We start from the raw sequence: 21,355 nt of genomic DNA, 5'->3' as shown, positions 1-21,355 counted from the left end.
TCTGGTGCACCAAAAATATTCTCGTCGCTTTATAATATTAATATTGAACCACTGTACTCACATGAGCTGATTTAAATGTTTTTAGTACCTTTATGGATCTTGAGAGAGGAAATGTCATTGCTGGCTATGTAGGCCTCACGGAGCCATCGGATTTAAACAAAAAAATATCTTAATTTGTGTTCCGAAGATCAACGAAGGTCTTACGGGTGTAAAACGGCACGAGGGTGAGTAATTAAGGACAGAATTTTCATTTTGGGGTGAACTAACCCTTTAACTTCTTGAGCAATTTGAGCTACAGTAGCTCGTCTGTTGGATCGGACCACAACAGGCCAGTCTTCACTCCCCACGTGCACCAATGAGCCTTGGCCACCCATGACCCTGTCGCCAGTACACTGTTCCTTCCTTGGACAGCTTTTGATCGATACTGACCACTGCAGACCCGTTAACAGGTGCCGTGATGACAAGATAATCAGTGTTATTCACCTTCACCTGTCAGTGGTCATAATGTTATATGTATATGCATGTACGTAGCAACATTTCTTATTTTCGTTTAAAGTTGAAGCTCTAAAAACTATATACTGTTGACAAAAAAAAAAAAAAAAAGACAAAAACACAATATAGTACTAAAACTTTGAATAACAAGACCTTTTATTATTGAGTGTTTGTAGAGCTCAAGCAACTTCTATCAAGAAAAACAACTTTTTTTCCAGTTAGAACATGCAGTTCTTATAGAAACTTGTCCGGAGTCCTGAAACAAAATCGACAAGGCATCATGATTTGAGTATTTTATTACATAATACCTAGGTTATGCACACAAACTGTACAAAAACAAGTGCAAACTGACATTATTTTTGATAAAACACTGTAGAAGTTTGAGACAGTTGGAGTTTTAGTAATCGTTTCAATAACCTTTTATGTGGGCAGCAATTTGACTTTCATATATTTATTAGTTCCTGTCTCAGGGTTTCTGACAGTCTGTCACAGGAATGCCTCCATGAAAGCGTCAGGCTCGGGACTGCAGAGACAGACGTGATGTCATGTCAGAGAGATGGTTCATGTCTGCCTGCTGTGCCTGATGTTTGATGTACTCTAGAGTCCGAACCTGGAGAGAATGAGAGACAGAGGTCAAGGCATTATATTTGCCGCTGAACGTCAACGCATTTGTGTGCATACAACTCACCGATGTGCGTGTCTCACAGAAGCCGTGTTTGTGGCTGAGGTTCCACAGGTTGACAGCCAGCTGATTGAGTTTGTTGTTCCGTAGATCACCATGAGCCAACAGACAGCCAAACAGAGAGAAAGCCAGACTGGCCTGCCTGCGCACTCCCTTGAACACACAAATATTAGCACAGCTTTAAGATAATAGACCTGCAGCCATGCAAAATCATAAACAATAATAATATTATACACAGTGCTGGGAAAAGTTACTTTTTAAAAGTACATTACTTTTAAAAGTAATTAATTGTGTTACTTAGTACATTACTTTCCATAAAAAGTAACTTTCCATTCTGGATTGCAGAAGAATAGGATACAGGAGTAGAAAGTTCAACACACTTAATTCAGCAATAAACAAAAAAGAAAGAAAGAAACACAAATGTCAGGTTCATCTAAAGTCATTTTTGCTTAGTATGGTTAAATTGGATCATAGAAGAATGTGATAACAATAATAATTCTAAATGCAAAATAACATTTATTTATGCGTTTATTACATTTTGTCTGCACACTCGGAGGCGCAAGTAATTTATGATGTACGAAAAAAAGAGCCACAGTGGCTTCCCCAATTGCAGCAACTTCCATTTTATTACAAATTTTTTGTGCCAATAACTACAATTACTTCATTCTCTTTAACACATGGGATGGAAACGATGCTTAATTCGCAGATGTTTTATGTGATATTGTAATTTTGCACACAAGTTAATTTCACAACTTTAGATGGAAACATAGCCATTTTTATCCGTTTTCGTCAGTGTCCATCTCTGTGCGAAGCATAGTCCCACGTCACAACAAACTGCACATGGAGTCTGCGATTGGTGTTATTAGGAGCTTTTAAACTGTGAAACCAAAGACTTCCAACTGTAGAACCTTCAAGCTCCAGCCGGGGAGAACACAGATAAATTAAACAACCCCCCAAAAAATGTTCGGCAATGATCAACACTGATTTTTCCCGATTACCAATAGTTCCAAGAAGCAACTATTGGTGCAGATTAATCGTCAAAAACAATATATTTATATTTATATATATATATATATATATATATATATATATATATATAATCGGTCGACCTCTAATGTCCATTGTCAACAACCACAAAGTGTCACAATACTTTACATTTCATTTTGAACATTATAATTATTCTGCCCTACAAAGGCAAAAGGCAGTAACTTCATTTTTTGAGAAAATAATGGCTTGTCTTAACAGTAACTTCCAAAAACCCAGGAAAAACCAAGGCAGAACACCATAACACCAGTTACCGCTCTTTGTCTTTGTTTTGAAATGCTCAAATTGAGTTAGGGTACTCTGCTATTGTTTAGAAGTTACTGTGCCGGTCTGGAGTTACGGTATTCTGCCTTTGTTTTACTGTCCATTAAAGTTTGCTGCGTCTAAATTACGGTGTAGCCTGTGTCATACATCTGTCTCTGAAGCACTTCTGACACACATGATACCTGAATAAAAGTGTAGGTAAAACAAATAGTTGAGTGGTTGTTTTTACTAATAGCGTTTAAGGATGCTCTCAAAGGAAAATGATGGTTGAGATGGCTTTGAAACGCATTGTTTTATCATGTAAAATTCATAAGAACAGATACTTTTTAGAGACACTGTATATTGGATTAGTACTCGGTCTCACCTCATCTCGGCCCAGAGTCTTTAAATGATCCAAAACCTGACCGATCAGAGTCTCACACAACTTGTTGATCTCTGCGATGAACTTGGGATCTCCTCCATAGAGGGTTTCATTGGAATCCACTGCAACAGGAGCAAAAGTGTTTCCATTTAGAATTCAATGTCAGAAAGACATCAAGATGTTTACTAATACCTTTAGTGCAGTACCTTTAGGAATGGTGTAGAGATAGCTTTCCTGGCTCATTGCTGCTAGTAATGGTAAAGCGCTGATGTAGACGCGGACCTTAGCATCACTGTTGTCCTCCCAGGTGTAGTCCTGCACCATATTCAAGAGCCCTCGCACCAGATACAGCACACCCTGCTCCGGGTGATCCTATGAGACAAAGTGAACAATCGCGCTCAGATATGCACTAAAGACGTGGCTAGAACACTCCTGCAAATGTTTATGCACATATTACCGGCACTACGAGCAGTGTGGAAAGGAAGTTGTTAATGAATTCAAGAAGGAAGGGCTCTGATGATCGCTGTTTTCCCTCAATGCTGATAGTACGCGGGACTTCCGGCAAAATACTGACAGCTGCCTTTAGAAACGCGTCCGCTGAGAAATGGACACAGAAATCAATTTTTCTCAAACATTTTCTCAGTCCATATCAAATCCATACAATCACACCCAATCTTGGCCGATCATGTTAGAGGCTGCTCACCCTCATGCATCTCAGCACTCACCTTGGGACAAACACTGGTTGGCCAGCGCTACTTGTCCAGAGAGCAAGTAGAGGTTGAGACGACTGAAGATACTCGTGAGAGATGGAATGGTGATGAAACTGTAGGCAGCACAAGCCTGAAAACAGACAACACACAACAGGCAGCAAAAGCTCAGTCACTTATAGGATACAACAGGATAAAGACATTTAAAAGGCACTTAATATTATCGATTTGACTGCACTGACACTACTGGATGAGAACAAAACTTGAACGATGATGACACTGTTTTCTGCAGAGCTGCTTTATAGCTGATTCTATTGCATGTCATAACTGACAAATTTTGCAACATCAACACTTATTGAACTGAATCAACATTGGACTGAATTGAGCTGAATAATGACACTATTGTCTTCTGTAAAGCTGCTTATAGATGAATTGAACTCTTCAGAATTGATGAACTTTAGTTATTAAACTGAACTGAATCAACACCATTATCTTCAGTAGAGTTGCATCACTGATCGTTATTTTAAACTGTTTATTACTGTAAAGCTGCTTTGAAACAATCTATTGTATAAAGCGCTTTATAAATAAAGGTGACTTGACTTGGATACAACATTATTAGGCGGAATGTAACAAAGCCTGTCAAAAACATGTCCAGGCCACATTTCACTCCAATAAGAGAAAGAAATACAAAAAGAAACATTTTACATACAGAAATTAAGTTAATAATTTATTGAGAATTAAGCACCTTTCCTCCAGTTGTCATTACTGTAATGCAGAAAAAAATATATTTAAGTTTCTCATTAGATTCCCCTATTAACATTTTGTAAAAGAATAAACCAACCCTGACAAAAGCAGCCGTTTTACGTGAGTGATTTCCTTTCATCACACGTCTGGTCTCCATGGCTAACTGATTCACCGTCTGTAAGAGAGACATACAGTTCCTCAGCACTCCATTAGACTGTAGACTTTACAGTATTTTCCAAATAGTTTACATTTGTTTACTAGTATAAAACACACAGGGACATTAAAAAGGTATGGTAGACGTAATGTAAAGAATGTTTTAATAAGCCCTGTATAATAAGCAATTGTGAAGTCATGCTTATCTGTTAGTAGTTTAACCTCCCTGATCAGATAATATATGATCACACTATTTTTTTACATTACTGATTATATTTTCATTTAAAGTACCTGTAAAATTATTATGGGCAAAAATTGAAGGATTTTAAACTAAACTGGCCCCAAAGGATGTTAAATTTGAATCTGAATTGGAATGACAATAAGAGGAATTTACTGAACTGCAATTCAAAGAAATGCAACACACAACAGAGGAATTTCATAAGACCAGCTTTAGTATTCTGAATATTCTAAATAATAATTACTATCATTAATTTGGATAATTATACCTATGTATTCCCTGGTATGTAGAATGCAAACTACATGGGGTTCATGAGTTGATGAAAGCTAATAATTAAATCATAAAAACATACATTAAAAAAAAAAAAGGTAACACTTTAGTTTAGGGTCCAATTCTCACTATTAACTAGATGCTTATTAGCATGCATATCACTAGGATATTGGCTGTTATATAGTACTTATAAAGCACATATTAATGCCTTATTCTGCATGACCATATTCGACATCTCTTAATCCTACCCCATATCTAAACTTAACATCTACCTTACTAACTATTAATAAGCAGTAATTAGGAGTTTACTCCTAAAACGTCGTAGTTAATAGTTAATAAACGTCATAGTTAATAGTTAGTTAACAGTCAAAATTGGACCCTAACCTAAAGTGTGAAAAAAAAAATCTATATTTTAGTTGTTTACCTGGATGTCATGTGAGCATTAACCAAAATCAGATAAGTGTGAACATGTGAATGTGTTGTTAAATTATTAAAATATTCAATTAAAATCTCAGGGGGTACTTCAAGTAAATATTTGACATCAAAGGGTTTTGGCTGACAGAAAAGTTTGGGAACCCCTTATTTAATACATAACACATGCATTAAGACAAAGGATACTCACATGTATCAGGTGAATGATGACGGGCTCTAGATTACAGAAGGTCGCTCGGGCTTCCACACAGAAACTCAACTGCTGTTCAAAGTCCCTCCCGAAAGACACCTAATGAAATAAGGACCAAAATATTAAAAGTTAGTGAGACTATATAGGTTATATTGTAGATGCTGACTCAGACCATACCAGTTAAAGGGGTACTTCATCTTTGGAAAAAAATGGGCTTTCAATGAAAATTGGCTGCCTATCGAGGCACTGGGCATGTTGCTGTCCAAGGCCACTTCCAGTCTGCTCATATTGGATAGGCTTCAGAGTCAAATACCACCTTGTTTTAGTAGGAAATACTTCTTAGCAAACTTTCAGTCACAATGGTGTCAATCTGTATTGTTCCCGGGTGCAATATTTCAAAGAGTAAACATTTAGAGGGAATGAGTTCTTTCAGATTCCAGTGAAGGATCCAGCAAATTGTAGGCAGTCGCTAAAGGCTGCAATGAATCATAAATATGGAGAGAACACCGCAATGGAAAACCTGAAAAACCTCTGTATTTGTAGTCAACATTTCAAACTGGATGACAAAGAACAGTGTTTTAGGCCAAACAGAAGAGGGGAGCTGAAAAAACTGCCTTTCCGTCAGTATATTTGGAAGAAGAGGAGTGGGGGCACCTTCTGCCCAACCCCTGAAGCAAAATGCAGTCATGTACAACTAAGGCGGCTGTTGGCAGTGTTCCATTTGTACCATAATGCTGTTTAAAGAGTAGACAAAGTATGATACGATTTTCAGTGATAAACCTACTCATAAAATAGCAGCTCTCTGTCAATCCAAAGGTCATGGACGGGGACACAAAAATGCGGAAGTACAATCTGTAGCTTTCATGAAAGCCCTGGAGCCATCAAAAGTCAGACATTTCTGACAAATAAACAAGAATTATTGTTCCTTGTTCCAGGAACAACGAATAAACATTGTTCATTTACAGATACTATGGACACCAACAGTACAAAGTGGGTTGATAATCAGCAAACTTAAACTTTAACAGTTATATAACACTATTTATTTTTTGCACTACAGAATTGAGAATGAAAATATAATCTTTTTATGTATTTATTTTTTCTATACTGAGATGAAATGACACAGCTCTTGATGCATGTTAATTTTCAAAAGATTGACCCAGATAAATTGTATTGTTGTATTGATCTCACTCATTGTTCAAGATGCTGTATGTGATTACTAGAAAATAACAAATTTTAAAATTCTGGCCTGACTGTCCTGAAAATCATGATGCCAGTTCATATTTTTGTCATTTGAGCTCTCAAAATAGCTCTCTCTAGCTTCTAGTTCATGCAAATAGGAAGGTTTTTTTTTTTTTTTGAGGACTGATGTACAGTATTGTAGGACAGGGACTCACCATACGAATAAATCCATTGATCAGCAGAGCCAGAGATCTTTTCTCATCATCTAGAGTTAGAGCACTACAACAACAAGACCACATGCAAACACATCAATGTAACACTCTCTAATTCTGCATTAATAGTGAGACACATTAATATATATATATCTCACTCACTTGACAGAGTCGTGCATGGTCTTACAGATGTGCAGCAACGCGTTGAGGATGACGGGGTCTCTCGTTGCTTCCTGCTGGTGTCTAAACACAAAATATATCAGCCTCAACTAAGTGAGAAACCTTGTAACTATAATTAGAATTAACACTAACCATCCAGTATTTGAACACTTGTTTAGCTACACAGAGGAAGAGGAGTTCTAATATTGAATAGTGAGTGAAAAACATACTTGATGAAGACCTCCATGATTGATTTACACACCTCCACCCTCACGCTGTCTTTCTGGAACATGTCCAGAAAGGGCAAAAACTTCTCCTGCAATCACCAAAACACTATACATCAGCAAAACCAAATCATTTTTATGATCATACTAGTTCATTTTATATTACTGATGATAGTTTCTTTTAAAGTTCTTGTATAATTATTTATTTTGAGCAAAATTTGAAGGAATTTTAACTGAATTGGCCCAATAGATTTTAAATTTGAGTATGAATTGGAATGAGAGTAAGAAGAATTTACTGAATTGCAATTCAAAGAAATGCAGAACACAACAAACAAATTAAATTAGTCCAACTCTAGTATTACGACACAACATATTATATATATATATATATATATATATATATATACACATATATATATAAAAAATCATTAATTTGAATTATTACACCTATTTATTCCATGGTATGTAGAATGTATTCTCGAGTCTCAACTGAAACATAGTTTTGTAAACTAAGTCTAACATGGTCAAAATTTTAATTTTTTTATTTTTTAATCAATTAATTAATTTTTAATTTAGCCATACAGCACTACAAAATGTTTTCAAAGGTTAATTTTTAAAATGTAAAAGTTGTTTTCAGGTAACTTTATTCCTCCATTTCACAGACCATTTGGGGTAAATTAGAGCATTCTATTCTTCCACCATAAATTTAAAAATGGACTTGTCTGTTATTTCTGATGTCATACCATAGAGAAGAGCACAGAGAAGTCATGGAAGTAGGTGAGGATCTTGTTTATCACTGACTGCAGCTGAGAACACAAAAGAAAGTGGATGAATTGTGCTGACATCATCAACAACATCTAACATCATCATGTGTATGTTTCTTGCATACCTGTGGATATGCATCCTCGAAAGCTCTGTCTGGAGTCATGTGTTTGATGATGTCAGTAAGAACCGTGTTCACCTCCCGTTTCTATGAGGGAGGAATTTGAAATGACATGTTAAAAAAGGCTTTAAACGTTTTTTTAAAAAAAAAAAAAATCTGCTCAAATGATGAATTGCAACACCTGATGTTTCAGGCAAACAAAGCAGATAACTCACTGTGAAATGACGGCAGGTAAACTCCACCCAGATCTCAGCACAGTTGATGTAATCCTGAGTTATAGGCATAATATAAACGAGAACATACAGTGAATGGATTTAAGTCAAGTCATCTTTATTTATATAGTGCTTTATACAATACAGATCATATAAAAGTAGATCGAGGCATGAATGCATGAATGAACTTTTCTGCATTTGACATTGAGAGCATTTGTCATAACTTAGCGATATTTTTAACATTTTAAAAAACGCAAATACAAATGCTAGAAATGTGTCTTTTTAAATGACAAATTGCTATCAAATAGCACACCCAGGTTCCTAACTTATGACAAAGACTTGACATAACATCCATCAAGAATTAGACAGTATTCTAGGTTATTACTTTTGGAGGCTTTTGTTCCAAAAATTAAAATATATGATTTTTCTGAATTTAGTAATAGGAAGTTTCTAGGCATCCAATTTTAATATCAACTATGCATTCCATCAGTTTTGTGAATTGGTACTGTATGTTTCTATGGGCTTCAAAGAGATATAGAGCTGAGTATCGTCAGCACAACAGTGAAAGCTAACTCCATGTTAGATATCTCCCAAGGGTAGCATGTAGGGTGCAATAAACTAGAAAAAAATCCCACTCACTATCCCACCTTGCAAAACTTATCAAAATTTATTTAGCACTGTTTCGGTCCCATGTCTTTATCAGGCATTTACACCCCATAGCATGTAGGGTGAAAAGCAACAGTCTTAGTACTGAGCCTTGTGGCACTCCATACTGAATTTCATACCTCTTCATTTTCTGCTATAAATTGATAACAGTCAGATAAATACAATTTAATGCAATAGTGGAATTGCATTTCATGCCAAAGCAATTCCATTAATGCCAATGTAATGAGTATGTTTATTTTTATTTTACTAAAATCTGTATTCAATTCTTATTTCAGATTCCCTTTCTATACTGTGTGCTTTAAAACATTCAAAGGTTAAAAGGTGTTTACCCTTGGGCTGCGCACTTTAGTGATGACCTTCCATGCTTCATTGAGTATGGAGAGTCTTTCACTCTCTGGAGGGTCAGCACAGGACAGACTGCGACCCAGAGATGCAAACAACAAGTGCTGAAGAACAGAAAGGATCATGAGAATAAAAACTATGACATAGACACTGATATTCACCAAATGTTTTGACCTGTGTGTATTTTGGTATTCATGTGTGTGTCTGTCACCTTGGGAAATCCAGCTTCATCGCAGTCTTTGATCATGCCAATAAAGTCTGTAGCTCTCGCTGCAACAAATTCTGCCCGGAATGCCCACATGACAGAGTTCAGCAGGAGAGCACTATGGGAAAATGAATGAATAATGCAATTTCAAACACCATATATGCTGCAGTTGTAAAATCAATACTAGATTTTCTGAAGATGCTTGCCCATATAAAAGTTATAACCACAATGCTAGGCTGATCTGGGTGGCTGCTTAATGGTCAAAAGTGCCCACCACCAAATATTTATGATATTCTGGTCTCTAAACCAGGTCTCGATGGGATATCTGAGGCATCATTCCTGCCTAAGGAACCATCATTAATTATAAAGAATGTCTGGCTCTATGGTCTGCAGTAGTATGAGATGAAGTAAACAAAATTCACACATTCCATTGCAACTAAACAAGACATTATTCACAATGAGTCTCAATCATTTATCTGTTTCCATCAGAATATATATATAAAAAAAAACTGTCCTAGCATTAAAAAAAAAAGGAAAAAAAGGACATTTTGGAATGGAGCTTGGAATAAAGAGGTTCATAGAGATGCACTGTTTTTCGTGGTGTCAGTAGATCTTAAGTTGTAAAGTGTCCCTCAGTGGAGAAATCTTACTTGTTGCCCAACTTCTTGCATCTGTCCATCATCTCTGTTAGCAGAACCTTTGAAAGACAAATGGATTAACATGTGATCAAAACCACTTGGAAAGGCTCTTACAAATGTTTATTTGATCTAAAATCAGCAACAAACAAACTAATTTCAAAATTTTTTGACTGGAAAGAATGTTCACTGCAGTTAGAAATTAACTTTTGCGTAAAGGGGCAATTTTTTTCCCCCTTTGTAAGGGCAATTACTTTTTCTAATTAGCGTTCTTATTGTATATATGTTGTCTTTTTTATATCAATTACTTAAATTTAATCAATTAATTAATCAGAATACTACAGATTGTTACCAATAAAATATGATCAACATCGACAAAAGCAATTTTTACATCACTGAGGTGGCACAGAAGCTGCTTCTGACATGAAGCTGCTTCTCACATTGGTTGTTTTAGTAGCATGAAAAACAAAATGGTTATTCAAACTGGGAGTACATTATACAGAAAGCGAGCAATGAACGTTTCCCATCATTGAAGCGGTTAATGACTTCAGTTCATTGCAAGATCACTGACTTCTGCTAATCTCGTAAAAAATCCCATTATAATCAGTGAAGATGACTACACTGCATAATGAATGTCTTTTTGCATTGTACCTGCACGTTTAACAAAACTGACGTTTTTAGCGGATTTCTTCTTCACCGCTGACTAATGGAAATGCCTTTGACTGATCATTACATTCAAGCGTTCAACAGATACATTTGTGTGATTGGTTATAATCTAAACGCTGCAAAAAACAATGCATAAAAATAATCTTATAAGCAGATCTAAATTTAATGCCAGAATCAACAATTTTTATTCATTTTCACATTTCACTTTAACCACAGGAGTTGTAATTTTTTTGTTTTAATTGTGCAGGGACATTTTCGCCCCAAACTCCCATGTCCCAATGCAATGAAATGCAACTAGACTTTAGATTGGAAACTTGTGTGGAAATGTAAAAATGTCTTCTAGCAAATCCAAACAACATTTTGCAATGCTCACTTTTGTTCTACAGGTGTACGATCATCAACAAAGATGATTATTTAGCGTGTTTTATAATGAATTTCAAACAATAAATGTTTTGACGTGACAGATCGCTGTAGCTGCCTCAGTTCAAGCGGCAACAAGTTCAATTTTGGCAAAATTAAAACTTTCATTTCGGTTTCAATAAAAAATGAATTAATTATTTTAAAACACAGTAAGTAATCTTCTTTGTTTAGAATTGTACACCTGCAAAACAAATGCGATAATCAATATTTGCAAAGCTAATGGTAGCACTGTCATATGGTTTCCTTATACATCATCTTCCAAGCATGTAATGGAATGCTTTTATGGGTGGAAGTGCGAGTTATCAGGTAGGAATATTCCATGTCTGACTTTGAATGGAACATAGGATTAATAAAAATGAGTCAAGCATTTCCTGGAGTGGAATGTGTGTATGTACCTCTGGTGCTCTGTATGCCACGCACTGCAGGATCCAGTGTATGGCAGGAGAATAGAGGGTCAGATAGATGGGAATCTCCACCCGCTGCAGCACCAGCTGATTCTGCACACTTTCACCATGAATTTGACGGAACGAGGCCAGCAGGTCAAAGAAATTCTTATTGAGACTATCCTTCAGATGCGGCGCCACCTCCATCCCAACCTGAGAGAAAGATAGATTGCTAGAGTCTCTATGATATGGCTCGGGTCCCTCCTTCAATTTCAATCTGCAGGGTTTTTGCTCTTTTTATTATCACCATGTAAAATTTGAAAGTATAGCCACTTTTCCACCATTGGCCCAAACCGCTCTCATTGCTTAACCGCTCCATTCCATGCCAATCCGGCCCAGCTGGTACGGATACGGTTTCATTTTCCACTGTGGGGCTGATAATGGAGCTCTTTGGAATGTAATACAAATGCATCAGTCATTGGCTTGGTAACGCAAGAGTTTACAGTTGATATGGGATGCAAATAGCGACTGCATTATTTAGGATCAAATATTTCTTTTAATTTTATCATTAACTTGTGTTTACTTTGCTCAAATAGCACGCTTGGCCAGCTACAGATAAACTGGCAGCCAGGCAACTGATAAGTGACCAATCCTGAGAAGGTGACATCACTACATGCATTCTCCGGGCCTAGAACGGTTTGTAATCATGCCGTGCCGAACCAAGCTCAAGTGGAAATATAACTGGGACCATTCCTTACCGTTCTTAGAACTGCTCTGCCCGACAGTGTAAAAGCAGCTTATGAAACACCACTACCTATAGCAGGGGTGCAAAACTCAGTTCCTGGAGGACCACAGCTCTGCAGAGTTTAGTTCCAACCCTGCTCCAACACACATACCTGTAGTTTTCAAATAAGCCTGAAGAACTTGATAAGCTGGATCAGGTTTGTTTAATTAGGGTTGAAGCTAAACTCTGCAGGGCTGTGGCCCTCAAAGAACTGAGTTTTGCACCCCTGACCTATAGTGAAAAAGAAGTTGTCTCAGATATAGTTTTTTTGACATTTAAAGGGTTAGTTCACCCAAAAATGAAATTTCTGTCATTAATTACTCAACCTCATGTCGTTCCACACCTGTAAGACCTTTGTTCATCTTCGGAACACATCTGCGCTTCAACATATCTGCGCTAAAGTCAAGGGCTTACTATTACACTCTAAGGTTAAAACTCATATTTAGGTTATTTTTTCAATCTTTCAATTCTTTTTTGATATTTCTGTCATTAATTACTCAACCTCATGTCGTTCCACACCTGTAAGACCTTTGTTCATCTTCGGAACACAAATTAAGATATTTTGATGAAATCCGAAAGTTTTTTTTTTATCCTCCATTGAAAGCAACGAAATAACTGTCATTCAAGGTCCAGAAAAGTGGTAAAAACTTCATTAAAATAGTCAATGTGACTACAGTGGTTCAACCTTAATACAATGAAGCGACAAGAATGCTTTTTGTGCGCAAAAACAAAACAAAAATAACAACTTTATTCAACAAATTCATCTCTTTCTTTGCTTTCAATGGAGGATAAAAAAACCTCTCGGATTTCATCAAAATATTTTAATTTGTGTTCCAATGATGAACGAAGGTCTTACGGGTGTGGAACGGCATGAGGAAATTTCAGAAATTTCATTTTTGGGTGAACTAACCCTTTAATGACACATTTGTATCAATAAAATATAAGAGTTAATAGTATTTTAAAGGCCTGATTAACCAAGCTCTCCATAAACAAAACAAGCCCTATAATTTAATAAAATAACATTATAAAGACATATTTCATATTTAATGGTATTAGATAATTTGTTAATTGCATTTTACAGATTACACTTTATTTTGCTGCAATTACATCGTTCTGAGCAGCAGGAGTCACCAGCGTGCGGCGTGAATCATTTCGCGAAGTAATTGGTTCAATTAGTTTCGAAAAGCTTCATTTGTCCCATCACTTGCTTAAATACAATGAAATACAATAAAATACGATCAAATAGCTTTATTCTTCTCACCCTGCATAAATACGCCCGTGCATATACAGCCACCAGCGGGTCTCCTATTCCTCTGATCATCGCTGTCAGTCTCTGCAGTGTCTCCTGAATCCCACTAAAGGACAGAGAGAGAACATCAGTGACCAATGGAACTACCCACCTGCATGAACAGAAGAGTAACACTGCTCAGATACTTACGACTTTGTCAAGAAGCGGTTGCATTTCAGAAGAGCAGCTTCAACATATCTGCGCTAAAGTCAAGGGCTCACTAGGTTAAAATTCATATTTATGTTATTTTTTCTATCTTTCAATTGTTTCTCGCAAACCAGTTTAACCTTCTTATCAAATTTGATACACAAATTTCTAATGCCTCTAAATTATCAACATGTACAAAACTTTGCAGAAAAAAAACAGTTGTACACAATCAATGTCATGCCGTCTGTCATCTGATTGATAGTTTATCCTATTTTAGCAAGCAAAAGGCTTTTTCTAAAAATGTCCACCTTCAGGTTGTGGTACAGGTTGTCTTTTTGCTGTGAAATCTTTAATGATTTTCATAAAGTAAACATAACTTTCAGATTGTTAGTAATATTTCAAGATAAACACTTACTGGATTGAAACTATCAATATTTTTTTTTTTTTTTTTTTTTAGAAAAATCATGTTAAATTGTGAGTATCAAATATGATAAATCAGGCTTCTGAGGAACATTTATTTGTACAACTCTCAATCATCATTATATTGCATTATATGTTTTGCCCGCCACAATAAAAACTATAGAGCTTTGATCATAAACTAAGTGTTTAAATAGAGTGACAACTGATATTTATATGCATTTATGTAAGCAGTCTGATATACTGTTATAAAGATTTCGTTGATTTATATTACCATCTATTAGAATTTCATCTTACCTTTTGGCCATTTAAGTATCAGCAACTGCACCAAATTGCACATTTTTGCTCAGTTTGGACCTATGAATAACACTAAGATGTTTTTTTTTTTTTGCTTCTCAAGTATGAGCTTTGTATTCCTTTATCATACAATATGAGCCATAAAAAAGAATAAATGTATCAAATATTACACTCAACAAAAAACATTAGATTTTGCCTAAAAAGATTCAATAACTGTTAATTAAAAAAAAAAATTTTTTGAGTATTATTTCACATGTCAGGCTTTACAGGGTTAAAAACTAAAACGTGGTAGAATGATTTTCTAAACAGTATAAGTGCTGGTGCTTTTAAAACATTGCTGTTTGTTTTAACGCACTTATTTCATTTAATCATTTTTAGCTTTGAAACATAATTGGATTATTGAACAGGCTTAAATACTGGAATGAGTATCTGGAATCACGTTGAGCAGATACAGTCGAGGGACAAGCTCTCTGATGGAGGCGATTTTAAAGAACCAGTTGAGACACGTCTCTTTGGCTGTGTCATTCACATCATCAGCAGAGAACGATTCTGAGAACGACATTAATAAGAAAATCAATAAAAAATGTCATAGAGATGATAAAAGAATATGCTGAGTTGTGATGCATATTATTTTACCTGGTAACGGATGAGGGTCAGCACACATGGTCCAGATCCTATCATACACCAGACCACCTGCAGACACACAACATCATCAGGAACAATGGACAGACATTTTCCTTTCATCTTGCGGCTTTTAAACATATTTTTCACCTTGACCTAAAATTACTGCTGGTGTTTATCAGCGCTGACAAAGCTAAATGGTGAAGACTTTTGCTTTTTATATATGAATAAACTATTACTGCAAAAAAGTGAGATATGTTTGACAGTAAAATTTGAACAAACAAAAAGATTATTTTCATGAGCATCTCTTACCAAAGGTGTCCAGGATATCTGTGATGAGAACAAACTTGCTGGGGTAGAACTGAATTACTGATGTATCAGAGAGCAGCTTGGAGCACTGACACAAAAATAATGTGAAAAGAAAAAGTTATTACATTTTGATGGAGATTATGATCTTTTTTTCATTTTTTTTTTCATTGGAATAACATGCACTGATGAATCATTCATAGCAAGACCAGAAATGTGTATGATGAAAGTTAATAGACTTGATTTCATGTTGACTTCAAATGTCATATGAGTGTGCACTGTTGGTTTGTGGGTTCACCAGTCCTCAGACCTGGATGACGATTTTCAGGGCTTTGACTTTCTGGTCTGAACCCCATGCCTCCTTCAGAGACTGGTTGAGCTCTTCAATGCGGTTCACATAGTCCTGCTGGGACAGGTTCAACAGCTCCCTCTGTGAGCCCTGAGCACACACAATGAACAGCACATTCATAAACACATCTACCAACAAACAAAGCACAATGTATCTCCGAATGAGACCCACCTCCTCCAAGTCGTCCAGTTCCTCCAGACGAGTGCGCACCTTCTCTGACACGGCTGAGCTGGGACTGGATGCTTTACCTTTAACACAAGTCAAACTATTAAATATGTAAAAAAGATTTTACAGACTGTTGCTGAACTAGTACATAGACATCACTGTCATGTGATACCTGTTACTTTCTCAGCACTGGTCAATAAGTTTGTACTGGATTTTTGTTTGCTAAGCATTTTATAGAGGTTGCAACAGTTGTTTTTCTATTTTGTATGTCAGGTACCAATCCTGTATTATTTATTAAAAATGCAATAGATTTAGAAAATTCATTTGATTATTATTTTGAAAATTAATGTAAAACCTGAATTATTTACAAAAAATGTAATAATTAATAACTAAAACTTAATAAATGATAATAATAATAATAATAATAATAAATAAATTATTGATTGATTGATTTAGATATTTAAAAATTAATGTCAGGCACTAATCCTTTATTTGTTATCTTCCAATAATTTAATAATTGAATAATAAAATAAAATAAAATAAAATAATGAACCAAATTTTGAAAATGAACCAAGGCTTAATGGAGGATTTGACTTTCTGAGCTGTCAAGCCACCTGGAATAACAACAACAGGAGTAGCTACAAACCAAGAACAAATAAAAAAAGGTGTCTTCAAAAACCGATGAACTCACTCTTGTCTGAGCCCATGAAGAGGTTCTGTAAGAGAAATAACAGCTTCATTAATGTCTGTCAAAAGTCGAGACTGACAAGAGCTGCAAACCACTGCACCTACTATAGACAGTTTCTCTGTGGTGGTGAATCTAGAAAGGATTTCTCCACGTTTAGATGACCACGGCTCAAAGTCTAAGCCCACTTCCTCCTCTTTCTCCCGACGTTTCCGCCCCAACTCCTAAAACACAATAGTAAAAAATGAAAAAGACCAGTTTGATGCGTGTTCACAGCCACATAATTTTAACTATCAACAGATAATGTGACTATTTCCAGTTTACATACATAAAGGTGCACTTAGCGATTTCTGAGAAAAAAATGATATTTGAATCAACAACACACCCCTCCCTTCATTGCTCCACCCCCAAAATGCAAACACGCAATGCAAGAGTGGATGTCCCTTTATCATAGCTGAAGTGAAGAAAAATAATGCTTTGCAGAAAAATAAGGTGAAGATGATGAATGAATGACAAAGAAGAACAAAAATTAACATGCATTCAAAGAAGTATATACAAGGAAGAGTTAGTTGTTAGTCGGCAGCAGCACACCAGCTCCACACAATGACACTCAAAACTGTCCTGTTACTAAAGGTAATATTACAACAACAGCATGTCTTAGTTCTGTGAAACAACACAACCAATGTTACTCACCTATGAAGCAGAAACAACACAACCTCTGCGTCTGTTTTCAGGCCTTCCCGCTTAGGTCTCTCCAGTGCTGGAAAGCTTTTCTAATAATAATGCAGGTCCTAAAGCTCTTGCCTGACCATAACCCTTCTTTTAGCAGTGATATTCCTCTAACCTTTTCATTTTTGTAATGTCGCTCAGCCATCTCTCCTTCTACAGTCTTTCTTCAAATCTCCCTCTTGCTCACTCTCTCTCCTCCCCTATCATGAGTATATACGCCCCCACTGCTGATTGGCTACAAGTGTGTTGTGGTGCTCAGTCCAATCCACTTTCCACAGGGTTTCTCAGAAATCACTTACTGCACCTTTAAAGGTATATTTCACCAATTAATTAAAATTCAGTGGCACTCAGTAATAATACCATGGAAAGTACATTTGAAACTTTTATATAGTAATTATTGAATTCTATGGAACGTATTGTAAATACCATGGTATTACCATCTGATACTATTACTGCACAAGTGCTTTTTTATAGGGGTACTAGTGCACATTAAGATTTTAATAATGGTGTGTGTACTGTATGTGTATGAGGTTTGTGAATTTTACCCCAGCAGAGATGCTGTGTGACAGAGTTGGGGTCTCAGACGCCGCAGCGAAGAGAGACAGTGGGTCGGTCCCATCCAGCATGGAGCTGAGTGGATCCAGAGCCACAGAACTAGAGGAAGAAGATGAGGAGGAGGTGCTGCCTTTCCGCCCACTACGGCGAGATTTAGAATCTGTCACCTGAAAAGAAGCCAGTTATTTACCAAAATTGAACTGACTGAAATAACTTGTTCATGAAGTTACTTTCGTCCAAAGCGTTTTACAATTCACTTATTACACATTCAGCCTTCTTGGAGCAACCAGAGGTTTGGTGTTTTGATCAAGAATACACAGTCCTTCAAAGTGTTTAATCTGGATCAGAATAATTCAGATTTGGAAATCCTATGTTTTGCTGTTCAGAATCTGGTAAGCCATTTTGCATTCATGCCTTTTTTTAAACAAAACAAAACAAAAAAAAAACACATGGGATTGGACCACCCTGATTGAGAATGAGAACATTTCCAGATTACCAAATCCGGATTACAGGCAAATATGTGACTACATATCGCAATGTTTAGTGGTTATAAAACTCTGTTGTAGCAATTCACCTTTCGGCATGCCCATTACTCCAACCTGCAGCTATCCCTGTCTCAAAATTTTCACCTTTCAGTATGACAATGATCGAAACAAAAGAAAGGCTAAATCAATAAAAGAATGGCTTCAGCAAAGAAAGATGAATTTTTGAAATGACCAATTCAGAGACCAGACCTGAATCCTATAGAAAATCTGTGGGAGAACCCCAAGAGGGTAGTAATGTAACAGATCTGGAACGTTATTGCAAAGAATGAAAAAATATTCCCAAGTCAAGATGTGCCAAGCTGATTGACTCCTATCCAAACAGACGGAGTGCTGTAAAAAATTTTATAAAAGGGTGCTTCAACTAAGTATTAGTTCGGGGGTGTACACACTTAGGGGCCGTTCACACAGAACGCTTTTTTCTATTCCAATGCGATACTTTCCCATTGTTTTTCTATGTAAACACGCGCTTGACGGACGTGCATGACCGTTACGCTCGCGTCTTTTGCAGTGCCTCGCACATGAGCGCCGCGTTTTTAAGACGCCGTGTCAAGTTAAAAGAATTTCAACTTTTACACGCAGCGCTGCTCATCAATGTCAGTTCCAAAACAGTGGACCAATCAGAAGAACTCGGAGGCGGGGCAAGCGTTGCGAGCTTCTGTTTACAGTAGCAAGTTGGCATGACAACTGTTTTATTTGATGGCGGAGGAGGCGCTCATTATTATCTTATTTTCTTTTTTTCCATGTCAAAACTCGTATCTATCAATTCTGCTGTTTGCCTATTTATGTTATTTCCGTTATTGTCGTTATTGCATCACATCTCAAAAGCGCGTCTCGAGACCCTCGTTTTACGCTGCGCTTTTTTGAAAACCATTCCTGAGCGCTGCGTCTCGCGTTTTTAGACGCAAAGACGCGTTCTGTGTGAATGGCCCCTTATATGCAGTTAGTTAGTTAGTCCAAGTTGTTGTCGTTTTTTTCTAAGAAATGTGTCACTTTGTTTTTCAGTGGCATTGCGTAGGTTGTTTTACATTGAATATGATATGATTTATCTTTGTTTTATTTTTTTACTTCACTATACCCCAGTTTCACAGAAAAGGCTTAGGCCTAGTCCCAGACTAAAATGCATGTTTGAGCTGGTTAAACTGAAAGCAACTTGCACTGAAATATCTTAAAATACATCAGTGCCATTGTTTTGTCTCAAGATGCACATCAGTAATGTTTTTTTTTTTTTTTTTTTTCTAAGGCACGTTTATAAAAGCTACTCAAATGTCCTAATTAAACTAAGGCCTAATCCTGGCTTAATCTTGAGTCCTGTCTGTGAAACCGGGCCAAAAAAAACCAGCTGTTTTAACAGGGGTGTGAAGACTTTTTACTACAGGATACAAATGTTGTATTATTTGACCAATTTATTACATTTTTTTTGTTGTTGTTGTTGACATCCACCCTTCTGCAGATATTAGGATAATGCTGTTTTTTTTTTTTTTTTTTTTTATGTATCAAAGGAATCCCAATCCTAGCAAGTTTTAAACAACACATACTGAAGGTTCAAAAACAAGACTGCTTTATATGTCCTATTACGATTTAAGGATATTTTTTTTTTTCTTTTGAAAAAATGATTTTTAAGATTTGATCCACTCTGATTGCCAAAATCTGATCAAATTTCCAGCAAACAACTGGGCAGACGGCAGAGGTGATAATTCAAGCTTCAAACCATGTGCAGTTGCCAATCCAGATGTTTAACCATCAGGCTACACCATCCATAGTCTGATAACCAGCCTGCAGCATTATTAGACATCGGTCAATGGCTTGTGTATGACTTGGACAGCAAGTGGCTGAACAGATAAACACTCAGACAGGTAACATAATAGAAACTGAAGGAAAATATGGAATTATTTACACAATATACAAAAAAAAAGTAGCCTATTCTTGATCAACACACTCAAATGCTTTTTAATCAAGGAGGACTGAACCTGTAATAAGTGAACAGTATTACTTTAAATAAAACATTTAATGAGTATTTAGGAGAACTGTGGATGTACCGTGATGGCTTTGAGTGGATGATAGTCACTGAACTCCACTGCTGAAACCTCCAAACGACACACCTGCCACTCACTCTCATATTTACGGCCCCGAGAGTGCCTGTTCAAAACACACATTTCATATTGATAATCATAATCATGTTAGATGTGACAAAATTACAATAAAATGTGCAAAATGCACCATATAATACCACTGTGCTTCTGCACATGGGACCATGATAATAGCATTTATTGTTATGTTGATTGATGGACATGACCAAAATGTGGTATTATCATGGTACAAATACAATACCATAATATTCTTTGAAATAGCTTTAAGCAACATAAGTAAATTCCATGGTGTGTATACTCATTCAGTATCATGGTAGTATCAAAATTACATGGTATCACAGCCTTAAACTATCACTCTACTGTCATAACACTAACGTTACACCTTCCTCTAGACTTCAGCAATGTTTAATAGCTGTTAAAGATATCTTACAACGCACATATTCTTCATAATTCCTCTATTCATTGACATTACGCCGCGTTAGAGTTTGATAAACGTTTTAAAACATTAGAGTTTAAAACGTTATAAACGTTTTAAAATGTAAACATTTCTTACCACTGAACTGAAGCCATGTTCAATCAGTGTCATGTGATGCCGAAGTGTTCGAGATAAGAGTCTT

At 36.3% G+C, this 21,355-nt stretch overlaps 1 protein-coding gene across 2 annotated transcripts; it reads right to left on the bottom strand.

Moving 5' to 3' along the window:
- Positions 1–772: 772 nt before the first annotated feature.
- vps35l (VPS35 endosomal protein sorting factor like) lies at positions 773–21,355 on the bottom strand. Of its 2 annotated transcripts, XM_051914926.1 has the most exons (31): positions 21,292–21,355; positions 20,688–20,787; positions 18,097–18,273; positions 16,930–17,046; positions 16,829–16,853; positions 16,144–16,220; positions 15,934–16,062; positions 15,630–15,714; positions 15,333–15,389; positions 15,149–15,245; positions 13,986–14,033; positions 13,809–13,902; positions 12,071–12,211; positions 11,776–11,976; positions 10,310–10,356; positions 9,666–9,777; positions 9,442–9,558; positions 8,450–8,503; positions 8,241–8,321; positions 8,095–8,157; positions 7,358–7,443; positions 7,131–7,211; positions 6,972–7,035; positions 5,578–5,676; positions 4,392–4,469; positions 3,569–3,683; positions 3,301–3,440; positions 3,050–3,215; positions 2,847–2,965; positions 1,181–1,327; positions 773–1,102 (listed from the first exon to the last, which is right to left on the bottom strand). In XM_051914926.1, the coding sequence occupies exons 1-31, from the start codon at positions 21,306–21,308 to the stop codon at positions 1,004–1,006; spliced, it is 3,033 nt and encodes a 1,010-aa protein (XP_051770886.1). In that variant the 5' UTR covers positions 21,309–21,355; the 3' UTR covers positions 773–1,003. The 2 variants fall into 2 exon arrangements, with proteins under 2 accessions (XP_051770886.1, XP_051770888.1); XM_051914928.1 differs by lacking the exon at positions 12,071–12,211.

Source organism: Ctenopharyngodon idella, chromosome 12 (assembly GCF_019924925.1).
Source record: "Ctenopharyngodon idella isolate HZGC_01 chromosome 12, HZGC01, whole genome shotgun sequence".
NCBI classification, from domain to species: Eukaryota; Metazoa; Chordata; class Actinopteri; order Cypriniformes; family Xenocyprididae; genus Ctenopharyngodon; species Ctenopharyngodon idella.
Note: the sequence above shows the minus strand (reverse complement) of the source record. Positions and strands in the feature narration are given on the sequence as shown.